Raw genomic sequence first — 15,795 nt, forward strand, 5'->3', positions numbered from 1 at the left:
GCTTCATTTAAATGTTGCATATGTGACGTGCCCAATTGTTTTGCATTTGTCTGAATATTATCACACTCTTGTATCTGGTAAAGAAAATATCAGTTTGCCGCAGATATTCTTTGAAGCGACGTTTTTGCCATTTAGCCCAATTCAGAGTTTACAGCTTGGCACTAAGCAATTAAGCAATTGATCAAAGCTCTTTGGGCCAGTTGGTTCATACTAGCTCATACAAAGACCAGCACAAAACACAGGGACAAAGGAACAGAAAAACGAAAGGACGGACACTGATTACTACCAACTGTTTAACTAGCACAACATAAGCCAAAACGCTGACCATGTGACCACTGTGAGGGGTGAAAAGAAAACACAGTAAATCATGTCATATGTGTCCAGCGCTATCTGTTTATAAACCGTATCAAGACTCCTTCCACACCAATCTTCGTGGCACCAGCGCCAGAAAGCAAAAAACAGACGACACCATGGCATCACTGCACGACACATGAAGGATAACCAAGATGAAGTAGGGGGATCAAAAAAGCATCAAGACAAACCAGGTTACGGTTTGATAAATAAGAGGATGGACAGGCAGAAATTTACAACATGCACATTCAAAGAAACTTAAAACAATGAACAAAGGGGTTTAACTATGATCCAGGTAACACATTTCTTTTCCGTGCAATGAAATTGATGGAGTGCTGACACAAGAGTCGCCCACCTTAGCAATGAAACAAGCCTCGATCACCCCCTTTTCAGTTTTGCTTTTAGCCGTCCCCAGGAGCCTCGTGCTCGCTAATATCGGTTCCCATTTGTGGCCAGACTGGTTGCAGGATCTGAAAGGTTTCCCCGCGTCAGTTTTTTACATTGAGGAAGTGCTCCCTGGCTTTAACATTAAAACACCCTACCTTGGGTATATTTTAAGCTTGTACATCCAGCTGGTGCCGCTAATGAAAAAAAATGGCCGTCTTACTCTGGTTAGACGAGCTCTGCTTTACATGGCTTTTGTGTTGTTTAGTTTTGGATTCTATTTGAGAGTATTCAACGATATAGGACTTCCAAGTTGTAGCATAAGGTTCAATTTTAATCACAATTACTAACCATCAGAAGTTAAGACCTCAATGACACTAGCCAAGCAACAATACACGACTTGAAAGTATAGCCTATACTTCAATTTTAGTCAATTAATTAGCACTAATTAATTAGGACGTGCAGTTACGCCAGTGCAATTACACTTGGCATAGGCAATCCAAGGATATAAGACTTGAAGCTATAGCATAATTTTGCATTTACAATAAACTAATTAGCAGTAATTAATTAGGACCTAGAATTACACTAGTACAATTACACTCTACACAAGCTATCTAACGATATATGACTCGATGTCGCATGAAGTGCAAAGTTAAATGGCAGTTATTTAACCACGTTTAAGACCTACAATAATATAGTGCTTTTAAATCTGATAACCTACACAACTATATAACATTTGCATTGATATGGACTGCCTAAAAGGTTTAACATTGAGTTTGAGATGTGACTATTGCAATGAGTAGAGCTAAAAACACCCCACTCAGATATCGTCGACATTTTCGAAAATCCAAATGGTTCCAATAGATTCGGAGACGTCCAGTATGGCGTGCCTGATAGCCCACAGTATTGCAAAAGAACGTGAAAATCTTAAGCAGTCGAAACACGCTGGCAACGCCGACGAACTACGTTCCCAAGTGCATTGGCAGGCCGTTTCTGGACCTTCTCAAACTGGCTGCCACAGGCTTCATCCTGGTTGTGTGCTAGTTGTGTGCACGCGTGTTTATCTTGGATCGCTTTGATATCTGATTTCACATTGTTATATATATTGTGGGTATTGTAGGTAATATGTAGATACAGTTTCTCTAATAAAACCAGTTGGCAGTTTGTGCTCTGTCCTGTCGTCATGCCTCTTTCTTCTTCTACCTACTGCGCAAGTTTATTCCTTTTGCTAATATGAACCAACTCGCCCAGAATAAAGTACTAACTGTATAGGAGACTTCCACTCCAGCAGTTTTTTTTTTTTATAGCCCACTTGGTGACACGTCGAAAGAAGTCTCCGAAAATCTTGTTCTATCCTCCCACATACAAGCAAGTGATGAGTGCAAGCACAGTGAAGCTCTCTCCACGTCACTGTGTTTAGGAAGGAGTCCTCCACCAAAATTCCTGTGGTAAAAAAGTGTGTGCCTCCATCTTGGCCATTATCAAGTGAGACACCCCTTAAGCACAGCACACGCTAATGCTGCAGGGACCAGACACTCACGCCTGTCCAAATGAGTTAACGAGCGCAATTTAATAAGCCCAGACACTAGCGTCAAACAGCATATGCTTCTTTCCAATAGGTGCCACTAGGAACATATTCTTGCTTAGTGCAACTAAGAAAAAAATGGAAGAGCCAAACTGTCCACCGACACTTTGTACACTGTGCTGCAGGCTGGCAGCTCTTACGTCTGTCTCAACCCTAATGTGCCAAAAAATGGAGACACAGTTTGGACCCTCCCCTGTCTCCCATGGAGGCAGACTGAAATGCTGGGCCAAATCGAACCTGCACAATGTGTGCAAGGACAATGGCAACCCCAGAAAAAGAGGTCACGAAAAGGAAGGTGCAGTCAGCTCCAAACATATACCAACACAATGCTGAATGCACTATGACAACCCCTTTTGACATTAGTAGAGACTTCCATGTTTCCCCGGGCAGAACATTGATGAATGTTTGCACTCTCAGAATGAGGCCTTGGAACCTGGGACCACATAACCTATGAAAACCCCTGGAAAGACCTTAAGCAAGACCGAGTAGATTATTGCTATGGTCTGATACAACTGAACTGTGCTGTAACAAACATATACAATTCCTCAGACAGGAAATAAAAAAGCTAACCATCAGAAAAAATTAAAAGCCCATTAAATTAAAATTAAAAGTGGAGTAACACATATGCTGCATACCATCGCTGTTTTTTCAAGTTGTATCCTACCACAGAATCCGTGCAGATGCCGTAATGCAAGTACTAACAGCTCGGTGATTTAAGAGAATCACTACTTGTGAAATGCTACAGCAGCAGATGACTTGCATGGTTGCGAAGTGCCGGCCATGTTCACATCTAGTGCCAAAGTAGAGATTTGAAATAAGGCAGCGCTCACCAGCATACACCCAAGTGCAGCCACCCTACAGTTTGTGCCCCAAAGGACGTTGCAGCGGAGGCTCTGGAGGTTGTAACCACCTGGGGTTCTCTATCGTGCAGTGACATGACAGGGGTTAAGGTTTGTGCAAAAGCTTTCCTTTTTCTGTCCACATTATGGATAAAAAAACCCACTCAAGCTTTGGCCTTAAGGGCGACACCAGGCCACATATAAAGCCTGCTTTAACCGAGCCGTATGAATGCGTGGCCTAGGGATAACGTGAATGCAAGGGTCTTGGCAGGCTGATTCTGCTATCCCACATGACAGGAGAGTTGGCCTGCCAAACACAAGGTCGGTGCTCGGCTATGTCAGCTGCCAGCACCATGATTTCTTGCTCACAATGCCAGCGTCAATAAATGGCTGTAGACTGCCAATGCCAGATTTTCGGTGAACAGGGTTTTCAATCCTATTGTGTTAAAAAAAAAAAACGCTTTTGCACAGCCTTGCCTTATCATCCACACAACTTTCCTTTGGCAGCCAAATGTCTGCACTTGGGTGGACCAATGCCAGGCATGCTGTGCAAACACCACAGGCCAGACCGCAAGCCCCCAAGCGAGCCAAATCCAAAGCAAAAGGCGAAGTTGCATCAGCAGCCCAGTGTTGCCAAAACCACACAGCAAAGCAGTGTGTGGAGCAAACTGATATACTAACATCAGCAGAGAGGGGGGGGCGCACACAGCTGGCATCCCGACGGCGCCTCATTTTTTGCTCTTCTTCCAAAATTTCAGCCGTAACTGAGGGAGAGCAAAAATGAAAAAAAAAGAAAAAAAAAGACAGTGGTGTGTTGTGTGCATGATGCCACCAATGCAAACAGGCAGCCGCGCCTGTCGCAAACAACATATTTGAGGAAGGAATTTAAGAAAGGAAAGAACATTCTCATTAGTTGATCACATATACGTATAGCTTATGAAAAAAAAAAGTTAACCTTCATTGGCTGCCTATTCACAAACCTGAAGGAAGTGGAGGCATCAGCCCCGGCAGACTATAGGCTGAATGAAAGGCATCACCTGTATTTACAAAAAAAGAAAATTGCTGCCACGGACTCAGCACTGTACCAATGATAAACCTGCACTGTGAGCACTACAGATCAACTGTGTGAGCAACATATCTTTAAAAAGTGTGTATATATATATATAATATGTATTTCAGCAAACTAGCAGCACCTGCCCCTACATTTCAATGCACATGCCTGCGCTTCACCTGTGAAGGCAGCAGAGTGAGAACTGCACGACATAATCCTCTATGCAGCCCACAGGAAGACAGTACACCTCCTCTTCCCAATTCATTATCTAAAGTCACTAACACTTTTGGTTCCACCAGTTGGATGACTTGAGGTCTTGCAACAAGATGCAAAATTGGAATAAGGAGCATGCCGACACATTCTAGGTGAGCTGAACTATGTCCCAGTGAAAACTGTACTTCCAAAGTGACCATGCCCTTTAAATGCAGCCAGTACGCAAGGAGGTTTCACAGGCGCCAAAGAAAATGTTGTAAGAGCACAAACTGAGCTCTGCCCAAAACTCTGGCAATGAAGCGAAAGCTGAAACACTCACTCCCTGTCTATGCAGTGCTTCGGCAGAACACAAGGAAGAGTATCTGACACCATTTTGACAACACTGGGCTCCACCATTAGACACCATGACATGCACAGTGCTGCATTTTTCCCAAACATCATGCAGCTCCCATGCAAGGCATCCATTTCAATGACATCAATCTTGAGCCCATTCATGAGAAACCACACACAGGGAGGAGTGCAATGCAATCCTTATGAGCTGGCCTTTCTCTTTCCTCTCCAAGAGCTCGCATTTATTATGTTTGCACTGCACTTGTATTTCATTACTTGCCAAGATGCATAGCAGAGAATGTTCTGTAAAACAGTAATCTGGGTGCTTTGAACAAGAATAAGCACCATTAAGGTTGCTATCATCAGCTGCTTTTCTTTCTTGATGCCATCCCTTTGCAAGCAATAACCAAGCGTATCCTAGAACCAACTGTGAATATCATTCAGAAGGGATGAAAACGAAACCTATCAAGGCATTTTTCTCGTTTCATGGAATGCTGAACATTTTGCAAGAGCTTTGAAGAAAAGTATGTTACACCATTTCAAAGCTATCTTATTAAAATGCAGCCCCAAGGAAAGTGCCTCCAACATGCTGTGTTCAAGCTAGGCAGTTAAACATGAACACAGTAGCAGCTGCTCGTTCAAACCCACAGGTCTGCAACAATGCGCATAATGCTGTTCAGGCAAGCATTGATGACTACATCTGTGAGCAATGTAGCAGGATCGACTAAATGGTAAGCCTGTGTCTTTGGGGCTATGTCCAGAGTCACATCGCACCATTTACAGGTTGCCTTCAATATGACACTGACTTTTGCTCAAACAACTAGCCAAACACTAACAAACGCTGCCTCCATAGTTACCTAGTGAAAGGAGAAAAAAATTATCTCAAAGCTTTGTTACCATGTTTGGTTTTGGTTTGTGGGCTTTAACGTCCCAAAGCGGCTCAGGCTAAGAGAGACGCCGTAGAGGGAGGACTCCGGAAATTTCGACCACCTGGGGTTCTTTAACATGCACTGACATCGCACAGCACACGGGCGTCTTGCTTTTCGCCTCCATCGAAAAGCGGCATGTATTTCTATGGGTTTCACTCCCAGCTTCTAGTCCCTAATGTGGGTAAACCCCACGCATACAAAATAAAACACCTTTTGAAAATACCGTATTTGCATGATTCTAACGCGAACCCTTTTTTTCTCCTGAAAATAAGCTTTCTGCACGTTAAATCAGACTCAAAACCCGAAACGAAGCAGCTCAATAAACCATGGCCAGCCACATTGCCATCAGTATCAGCAAGCATCCGGCATGGGCTCTTCCGGTAAGCCAATTCCGTTTTTTGGTTGTGTTTGTCCAACTACTTGATGTCTGCTTAAATCATGGTATCATGGCTTAAATAAGCCCGTAAAGGATCGCGTGCGTGCAGCGACCGGCTCTGTGAGCAAGCCCTCGCATGATCTCAAGATAGTGATGCTCGAGGACATTGAAAGAGGGATTCAGAGCGTGTTGGTAATGCATGCACAAGATGACCTTTTGTGGTCGATGAACAGCGAGAAAGAGCTGTTTTCTGAGTGATGGCCTACGGTGCCGATTTTGTTCCATTAAATGTTACCAGCGATTTTCAGACGTTTGTTTACTGCATTATTTCTTGTGCGTGGTAGAATCGGCGCCATGTTATTTCCAGGTTTCGAGGTGTTAAATATTGCCGCGCGATTCTATCAGGGGCGTGTTATAATATCCAAATATGGCACACTGCCTTTGAAATCAAGTTTCATATTTTGAGAATCTGGTCCAGTATGCACTTGGTTATTCTACACGAAGGGGGAACATCATAGGCATGCTGCAAAATCAGAAAACTAAGCACTTGGAGAACTTTAGTATACACATATTTTCATGAGTGCAAACCCTACTTCACAACCCCCGTGTTTGCAAACAGGACCCTAGTACCCCAGTTACACAGACAAGGCTAGGCGAAACCGTGGTTAGCCCATGTTACACGGCAGACCAAACCGTGGTAACACCACTAACCGCGGTTATCGCAAACCGAGCTTGGCGACCTTGGTTTGCGTCGTTAACTGAGGTTTTGGCGGCGTCCGTTGACGGAGGCTGCTTGTTGCCGCCCGATTGCGTGAAGCGTACGAGCCGGTCTGCTTCAACAATGCACTCATTTGCCTACTATATCACCGATGTATGGAATAGCTGTTGCCTACTGTGCAACCTGACGTGTTCAGTTAGGGCCGACAGAGCGAAGCAACTGCCTGCTGAAGTTCCGTCCTGTCTCTGCAGAATTGTTTGCGGGGCTTATCGCTGAGCGGAGCATAAAAAAAACAATTTGCGTGGCCTTAGCTGTAAGTACGCAAGTTCGCAACGCTTTCAGCACTGGATGCTGCGAGCAGTCCGAGCTTCGTATTACCGTGGCGGTGGAGCGTGCTAGCACAGCGAACGTCGTCGTCGCTAGGGCTAAATGGTTTCGCTTCAAAGCCGCAGTGGTCGGCGCTTATGAACTGATCGACGTTTCGTAATTGGTCTACTCATGAAAGTACTTTTGTGAATCCTAATCTGCCATAGTAAAAGGATGGTATGCTTAACTTTGGCAAAGCATTAATCGCAGAGCTAGTACAAGCAGGGCGTTTGAGCCCAATTTGCACTGGCGGCAGCTGGCTTAGCTTGAGCAGAAACTTGCTTGTTACGCGGTTATCGTTCTTATCAGCAATCTGTCACTGGTCAGCGATTCTCAAGAGTGATTCATTCTTGATAATCTGCTCAGTATTCCAGACATCAACAAATTTCGCTCGCTTTATTTCAGACATCGGTGCTAGCAATATACCGTGTTGTTCGCGTATGGTTTGCGGGAGGACGGGCTACCAAGGCGGTGTTTACGACGGTCGAGGAGGTGCTGCCATCGTGCGGTGCTTGACAGTGCTGTTGACGCTTTGTCGTTGGACGACACTCCGGGAACCATTTATAAATAAGATATTTGTAAATGCAGCTTCGTTACGCCGATCACCGCATCGCTTCGGCTGTTGTACTTAACGGGCAATGGCCCCGTAACCGAGAACGGCAGTGAGCTGTGTAACAGCAGCGAACCGCGATTGGCGGTTAACCATGGTTAAGTTCGGTAACATCGGTTAAGCGTAACTGTGGTTAAGCCAGCCGTGGAACTAGGTATAAGACAACTCTGGATTACGCTTGATCACTGTCATGCAGCACCAGAACTATTCAGGCTCTAGGCTACTGACAAGAACAAAACAGGGTGTGCATAACAAGAAGAGGCACACACGACAAGGAGTGGTCAAAGCTCATACCAGCTTCAAGGAACTGACTGATTTGGACATCAGTTGCCTATTTTCTTGCTCAAGAAAAAAATTAATGTAAACCTTGGAAGACTAGACTACATACAGAAGGAACGCTACACTCACACATAGTGCAATTCCAGTTGCAATATTTTCTGGCCACGCTACAGATGCACTTCCCCTGCGAGTTCAATAAGTTCAGCTTCTTCATCTTTAAAGCAATCTTTCCTCCCAGAAAAATGTCTGTGTTCCCTTGAAGACTAGTCGAATGACAGCCTGCGTGCAAAATTGGGGCACCGTAACCCAGCGCGAGGTTAGGCACGCAGGAAGCAAACGATTCAGCGCCAGAAGCAGAGATGCAAGCACCCAGATGGACAAGCAAGCAGCGTTCATAATGGTCCTGCCCTCCACCCAAGACAAGGGAGACTGTGTGTGCCAACCAGCAAGAACAAAGGTAATGATGGCATGACAAGGTTTCTTCTAATGCACAATAATATGGACATGTCTCTGGAACATGGCAATTTCAGACTGTAGGTACAACATGTTTTCTAGCACACAGGAGAGAACTGCAGTCAAACTTTGACGGCAACAAGTGTGGTTTGAAGTAATTGACTGATATGAAAGCTATGTAGCTTAAGAGAGCTTCTTGTTGGGCTAGTTGGTGTCTATTCATTATAAATTAAAGGCGTGAAAATATGCACACACAGAAGAACAGAACGGGACAAAGCGCCACTCACAACTGATTTATAGTGCAGAACAAAGTATATATATACATCTCACTGCCGGCGCATGCACAAGGAACACATTCAGCCTCATGTGATATAAGATAAGCTATGTTCAAGAAACGCTTTCTCAGCATTATACAGATTGATCGATGTGTCACTGACGCACAAATTACCTTTCTTTCCGATATAAAACGCTTAAATTAGCTCTCTGGCCATCGTATTGCCACTCCTTGCAAGAATGCGCACATCAGAAAAACATGGTTCACAAGTGCCTGAAGGGCAGGATCTGATATGCTTCGAAATATTGGGACCATCTTTATTTTTATCTACGTTACGTTCATGTTCCTGGATTCGCCCATTAACACATCTCCCGGTTTGTCCGATGTAGGAGCAACCACACGAGAGGGGAACTTCATACACAACCCCTTCAGCACATTTTATGAATTGTCGCCCATGCCTCGTACCACAGCCTCTTTTCTTTTCTTTTTTCTTCCTTGTCGCTATTCGAGGGCAAAGGCTTCCAAGCTTCAGGGGAGCCGAAAAGACTAGTGGCACCTTATGCCTACTCGCAACTTTCTTCAAGTTGTGGGCCAACTTGTGCACATACGGCATGGCCGCCGGTCTCACCTCTTCTCAAGGAACCTTCTCCCTTACTCCCTTTGCCTTCAACTTCTGTAGAAGGCTCTCGGCTACCTGTGCCACGACCGAACCAGGGAACCCGGCTGAAGCCAGCCTAGCCAACTGGTTTTCAAAACTCCGACGCATCTTGTGAACACATGACGCATTGCAAGGAGTGGCAATACGATGGCCAGAGAGCTAATTGAAGCGCTTTATAGTGGAAAGAAAGGTAATCTGTGAGTCAGTGACACGTCGACCAATCTGTATAATGCAGAGAAAGCGTTTCTTGAACACAGCCTATCTTATACTACATGATGCTGAATGTGTTCCTTGCGCATGCACCGGCAGTGAGATATATCTGTACTTTGTTCTGCACAATAAATCAGTTGAGTGGCGCTCTGTCCCATTCTTCTTTTATTGTATGTGTGCATTTTGTTCTGGCGCCTTTAATTTATAATGAAAGCCATGTGCTTTACTTGCAGTTCACATACTCCAGAGACTTTCAACCCTGATGGTGCAGTTGGCTCAACTGGGCCGAGAGAGAGAGAGAGAGAGTGCTCTGCAGCAAGGCATAGTGGCAATGGGTGTGAGGAGAAGAGAAGGTAACTCACCCGCACCCGCTTCTTAGTTCGGTTGCTGTTAGAGTTTTTAGAGCAAGGTGTGTCTGCCGACGGGCGCCCACTCTCGTCAGGCCCACAAGGGTCCAGCTTCAAAGCGGGTTAGGTTAGGTTAGGCGGCAGCGGAGGAGAGAAAGAGGGGCACAAGCAGCCAGGCGTTAGCAACAGCAAGACAGAGCACCCTTAGCAACGATGAAAGGAGATGGAAAAGCACAGGGACATTTCACCCTTTCTTGCCCATGTAACAGAGAAGCCAGTCACGCAAAAAGCTGGTCACACAGCTCATTGACCCCAGTCTGCCCCAGCTTTCTGAGGCTGTTCACACAGGGTTGGAATCGGTTCTCTCTTCCAACAAGACTTTCTGAGAGTCTTTTTCCTTTCTTTCATTAAAACATTAGTGCCTCTCATCTGCTGTGACATCAAGTCACTATCGAAGCTTTCTTGGGTTGGAACTAGAGCACTGCACTGGTCCGGGCTTACCTGAAAGCCCAGGCCTGGCCACGAAAAGCCCTTTCTTGCCAGGCCTGGGCTGGGAATGAAGCATGTACACCGCCTGTCACACAATCTTAAAAATGTGGCAAAACGATACGGCATGAGGAAAAAACTTATGTTGTGTGTTAGTAAGCCATCAATTTATCTACATGAAAGTGAAATTGCGTGCCTGCATCCCACGTAGCTTCACGTTTATTCTTTTTTCCATGTATTGTGTTCCCTCTTTAATAAACTTTCAGTTGTGAGTCAGCGCTCGTCTTGTTTTCCTTTTCTGTCGTGTTTGTCTGTCGCGCTGTTTTTCCATCCAGTATGCTCCACCAACTCGCCCGTTTGGCTATAGGTTTGAAGAGTTGGTGGCAAACTTTTTTTTTTTCCGTTCTGTAACCATTAATTTCTGAGGAGTGTCGCCAGTTATTTCACTGGTTGCTGGCCCTGTTAAATGCGGCGAAAGAGGGTTCAGAAGTAAGCACTCTGGTTTTAACGAGGGCTGAATTCGACTATCAATTGTTTAGTCAAGTTGTAAGTACTGTTATCCTTGCTTGTTATTTGTTGTATTTCTTTTCATGTTGTAAATAAATAGCTAACTTACCTGCCCTCGAATAAAGTGAATGTCTGCAGCTTTGAACCAGCAAGGCATCACAAACCCCAATTGCAACATCAAGATAGTGAAAGCTCGTTAATTGAAACCTCGATAATTCAAACTACACTACTTGGTCCGGCCAAGGTCCATAGAAATCTGTGTACAAAAAAGCCCGTTAATTTGAAACAGAGTCGGTTCCGCAATGGATAATTCGAACTACGTGCTGCCTCGTCTGGGCGGATTGGCGCTCAGCACATGGCAAAAAAATATCGCCCCCAGCAAAAGAGCTGCAGAAGAACGGAAATCTGAGCTAGTTGGTGCATTGCAAGATCAAAAAACAGCGCAGCTAATTGGGACCTCGGCTACTTGGGCTACTTGATCTAGCAAAAGAGCTCTATAGAGGCTGCGCACGTCCAAAACGGGGACAGAAGATGAAACCAGGTAAAACCATGGAAGAGTGAGTGAGGCCTAAATGGCGCGGCGGCGCCAAAGGGTAGGGGTTGGCGGCCACGGCAGCCTGCTCTCTTCTGCTCAACCTCTGAAACTCATCTAAATAGTCGTTAATCGAGCCCTGTTAATTCGGAAATACGGATAAGCACTGTCGGTGTGGTCCCAGCCAACACACATGACAGGCTATGGCCTTCGGACGGGCGCTACGGATTACACGGATTTTTTTTTGTTCTTGCGAGTCATTCATTCTTCCACTCATAGGTCATCAACGAGAGCACGCAGTCAGCCGCGATCATGACGCTGGTTCCAGACAAGCACTGGCACTCTGCCAAGATCAAGATCCCCCTGCTAGAGCCCAAAAGGTAAACACATCCTGATGTTATTGCTGCGGCATCTTGGTGCACTGCCAAGAAATGCGTTGTGGACCATGACGGCGTGAAATGGAGGGACACGCTAACAACCCACGCCTTTTTTTTTTTTTTTCCAGTTCTTAGGCAAAAATTGAGTTCATTACCCGAGTAAATATGAGTAAATGTACCGCAGTGGAAGTGGTCCTTGCCAGTTTTGTTGAGGCCATTCGATAATTCGAACATCGGACAATTTGAATTTCCCCTGGTCCTGTGAAGTTCGAATTAACAAACTTTTACTGTACTTTCTCTCACCGCCACCTGAAGGGAAAAGTCAACTACATAGAATTTTGGTCAGTCAGTGCTCATTTGCTACCACTGCTTTGTAATCACCTCAAATTCTGTACCACTGAAATTATTGCAAACAGCCAGAGGTCTAGACGGCCTTCAGAGACATTATGGGGAAAAACAATACAGTCGAACCCGGTTATATCGAACCCGGATATATCGAATTTTGGTTATATCAACTCACGGAATATCCCCTTGAAAATCCCATGTACAAGTATAGGAAAGCCGCGTCATATATCGAACTTAATTTCACCGGTCGTTCGATATATCGAACTCCGCACCAGGCACTGGAAAGTGTGCCTTCCCCAAAGACGATCGGATTACCCTTGGCTTTTTTCAAGCCACGCGCAGAAGGAATGAGAGGGGACAGTTCGGCGACGGCTGGTCTGGGCAGCGCCGGCCCGCCCATTCCCCGAAGGCGCGCGCATCTGCAGTTATCGTTTCCCGCGCGCCAACACATGACGTTTGCAAGCTGCAAGCCATGTGCGTAGGTGTGCCCATCCTTTTGCCGAGCTATCTCTCCTTCAGCACGCGCTACGCATGCGCCAAGCCAGCTCAGCCCGTTTTCAGACAGGCGCCGGACGCTTTCTCCAGCGTGTGTTGTGAGCTCTCTATGGCGCCTGCGGACATTAAAAAGCGGCAGCTTTTTTTTTTTCTTTTTGCGAGTCATCCTTTCTTATCGTTGTGCTGTTCGGACAATAAGAAACGGCAGCATTTTTTTTTTGTGGGAGTAGTTTATTCTTGCATGCATGAATCAACGAAAGCACGCGGTCAGCTGCTGCAATCATGACGCCCGCCCCAAGCGCGGAGTGATAAATCGAACCAGGCTTGTGCAATCAAGCCATCACGGGCACTTTGCCAAGTTCGCTCCCCGCCACCGCAGGAGCTATCAAAAGATAAACGCGCCGGATGTTATCGCTGCGCAGTATCTTGGCACGCTGCCAAGAAATGAGCTGTGTATGAGACGACCGAAACGGAGTGACGCGCGCCATGGACATGCAAGCGAAAGCGCTCGCGTGATTTTGGCACGGCGACACGGAAATCTGGTTTTTGAGCTGCCGCGGTGGCTCGAGCAGCGAGAGGGACGCAGTTCCAACAAGTTTGAAATCTTTCGCTCTGTCGCTAACCTTAACTCATTTTTTTTTTTTTTCAAATTCTCGGTGCAAATGTGGAGGGTGGGTTCATTATGCGAGTGGGTTGATTACGCGACAAATACGCTACCGTTTTTTCGCATCGTAAGTGCCGTCACAAGCAGATTTCTGTATATCGAATTATCGATATATCGAACTATTTCGCGATCCCCTCAGAGTTCGATATTTTATTTATTATTTATTAATACTGCAATCCCAGGAAGGGATTTTCGCAGGGTGAGCATACAGAAAATAGGTAAGTACAAATATTAAGAAAAAAAAAAGTACAAAGGCCACAAATTAATAATAAGAAACAAAACACAACAGCAAAAATGAAAGGCTCAATGACGTAACACAACAAAAAGTTACACTAAGGTTTGGGGCATATAAATACACTACTATCAAGTCATCAGTGAACATGGTCAACAGGGAATTAATTAAATGAAGAAAGAGCACCAGAACGATCACAATATTAAATTCAGTTCAAAAATGGGAACCGGGAATGCATGACAGAGGACATTATTGTGCACTGAGGTTGCCGATGAATGATGTTACAGATAGCTGTAAGACTTCGTCGTTAGTAAGTTGATTCCACTGATATATCCGGGTTCGACTGTAATGACCTCCATTTTTAAATTAACCTTTTCATAAAATACTATAATGTTTCAAACGGGACACTCCCTATCCATCTCATAGAGTGACACAAAATCCACTGCTGTAGACATCCTACTCTGGCATGACAGTAAGCGTACGAGTACATCCGTAGGCGATTTGAAGGAGAATCTGTATTAATCAATTTAGCATAGATCAGCTGTTAGATCTCCTGAAAGCGAGAACTAGCTCCTATAAAGACAGCAGCAAGATAAAATCTGGAGTATATGAAATTTGAATAACTGTGCCAGAAGAACTAGCCTAGTCTTACCCCAATTAAACAGACAGCCCCTGTGGACCGGATAGCCTTAGGTACTGGTGCTTAGTTGTTGATCAGCGAATATATCTTTTATAACAAGGTGTTCGTAGTGTGTCGCATGACATTGACCTGATGTTTTGACAATGTGAGACCACATTAAATATAGCTGAAATACACTAAGTTGTGCTTTTTGATACATGCTGCTGACTCAAAGAATAATCTAAGCTTATACTATCAGAACAGGGAACTTGCGCAGCACCTATTGGAGTGTATATAGGCCAAAAATAGAGTATTTTGCAACAATTTTTGCTAGATAACAACAGAGCTTGTTAGTACAGTAAAAGCTCGCTAATTCGACTCCCGTTAATTTGGAAAATCGGATAATTCGACCTTCGCGCCTGGTTCCCAGAATTATGTATAGGAGCCTATGGGACGAAACTCTCGTTAATTCGGACAGATTTAACCGCACAACGGATAATTCGGACAACTTTGGGCAACTACCGAGGCTCGAAAACGAAAATAAGACGAACGCGGCGCTATAGCGATACCCAAAAGCAGCATCGCCATGGACATCAATTCTTCAACTTGGCTTGACTTGTGGCCGGATGGGCGCTTTTTTTTGTTTTTTCACGAGTCGACCTTACTGGTGGTGCCATTTTGTTGTTTTGCTGCTGTCGGTGCGCTACGCTGTTGTATTGAAGACTGCTCGCTTTAGTGCGGCTCATTGCTTCTCTGTTGTGCGCTGGTATCACCGCACTCGCCCCCGATGGCAACATCGGCGAAACGGCCGAAGAGCTACGAGGCCATGGACTTGGCTACCAAAGTGGAAATTTTTCGGGCCCTTAAGAACGGGCTCTCCCGACAAGAAGCAATGAAAAAATATGACGTTAAAAGGAGTACTTTAAGCACATTGTTACGTTTCTCCACCGACAAGTGGGACAGCTGATGCGGCCACCGCATAGCAACAGGCAGAACCGCGACCGGATCGGCCACTTCGGCGCTGTTCATTGGCCGCGAAACGCTTCCTCCCGCGGGCAAGTCTCGGCATGATCTTGCCACGCGCCAAATGTGTGTGCGTGCGTGTGTGTGCGAACGCTGGCCAAGCCTGGAGCTCGTGAGAGAATGCGCCGTCTTCGCCCGTCTGTAGGAGGTGGAGGAGATGCGGTCGGACCACCTGCTATTGAGTCATCCCTTCGTGCCCAGACTTGTCGGGCTCTCCATTTCCTGTGAGGGTTTACCCTTTCCCTGTGAACTGGAAAACCTATAAAAAGCAGCGGCCGACTCCGCTGAGAGAGAGACTAGTTTGACGCGCCGTTGAGACAACGCTAGACACCAGCTGTGTGAACGTGTCTGTATTCTCTCCGGGTCAGCTTCTCTGCCCGATCCTTCATGATGTTTTAGTAAAGGTTGTTTCGTTAGTAGACGCCTCGTCTTTGCTGGGACCGTTGATGCCGTCCGCCGTCCACCGAGCCGCCAGGCCAACGCTACTGAGGGGCCGCGCGCCGCATGTAACAACGGGTGTCAGCGGTGGGCTGAGCACGCGA

At 45.7% G+C, this 15,795-nt stretch overlaps 1 protein-coding gene across 5 annotated transcripts in view; it reads right to left on the reverse strand.

Moving 5' to 3' along the window:
* The window catches only part of LOC146177893 (uncharacterized), a 206,803-nt gene that overhangs the window by 6,495 nt on the left and 184,513 nt on the right, over positions 1-15,795 (reverse strand). For 4 of the 5 annotated variants that reach the window (XM_084580635.1, XM_084580634.1, XM_084580638.1 and 1 more), the window contains one exon: positions 3,853-3,923. The exons of the other annotated variant lie outside the window; for it this stretch is intronic. In XM_084580635.1, coding sequence (XP_084436761.1) covers positions 3,888-3,923 — 36 coding nt within the window. In that variant the 3' untranslated portion in view covers positions 3,853-3,887. Of the gene's footprint in view, positions 1-3,852; positions 3,924-15,795 lie in introns of those variants that run through there. 5 annotated transcript variants of the gene reach the window in all.

This window comes from Amblyomma maculatum, chromosome 10 (assembly GCF_055883805.1).
Source record: "Amblyomma maculatum isolate TAMU_Amacu chromosome 10, ASM5588380v1, whole genome shotgun sequence".
NCBI classification, from domain to species: domain Eukaryota; kingdom Metazoa; phylum Arthropoda; class Arachnida; order Ixodida; family Ixodidae; genus Amblyomma; species Amblyomma maculatum.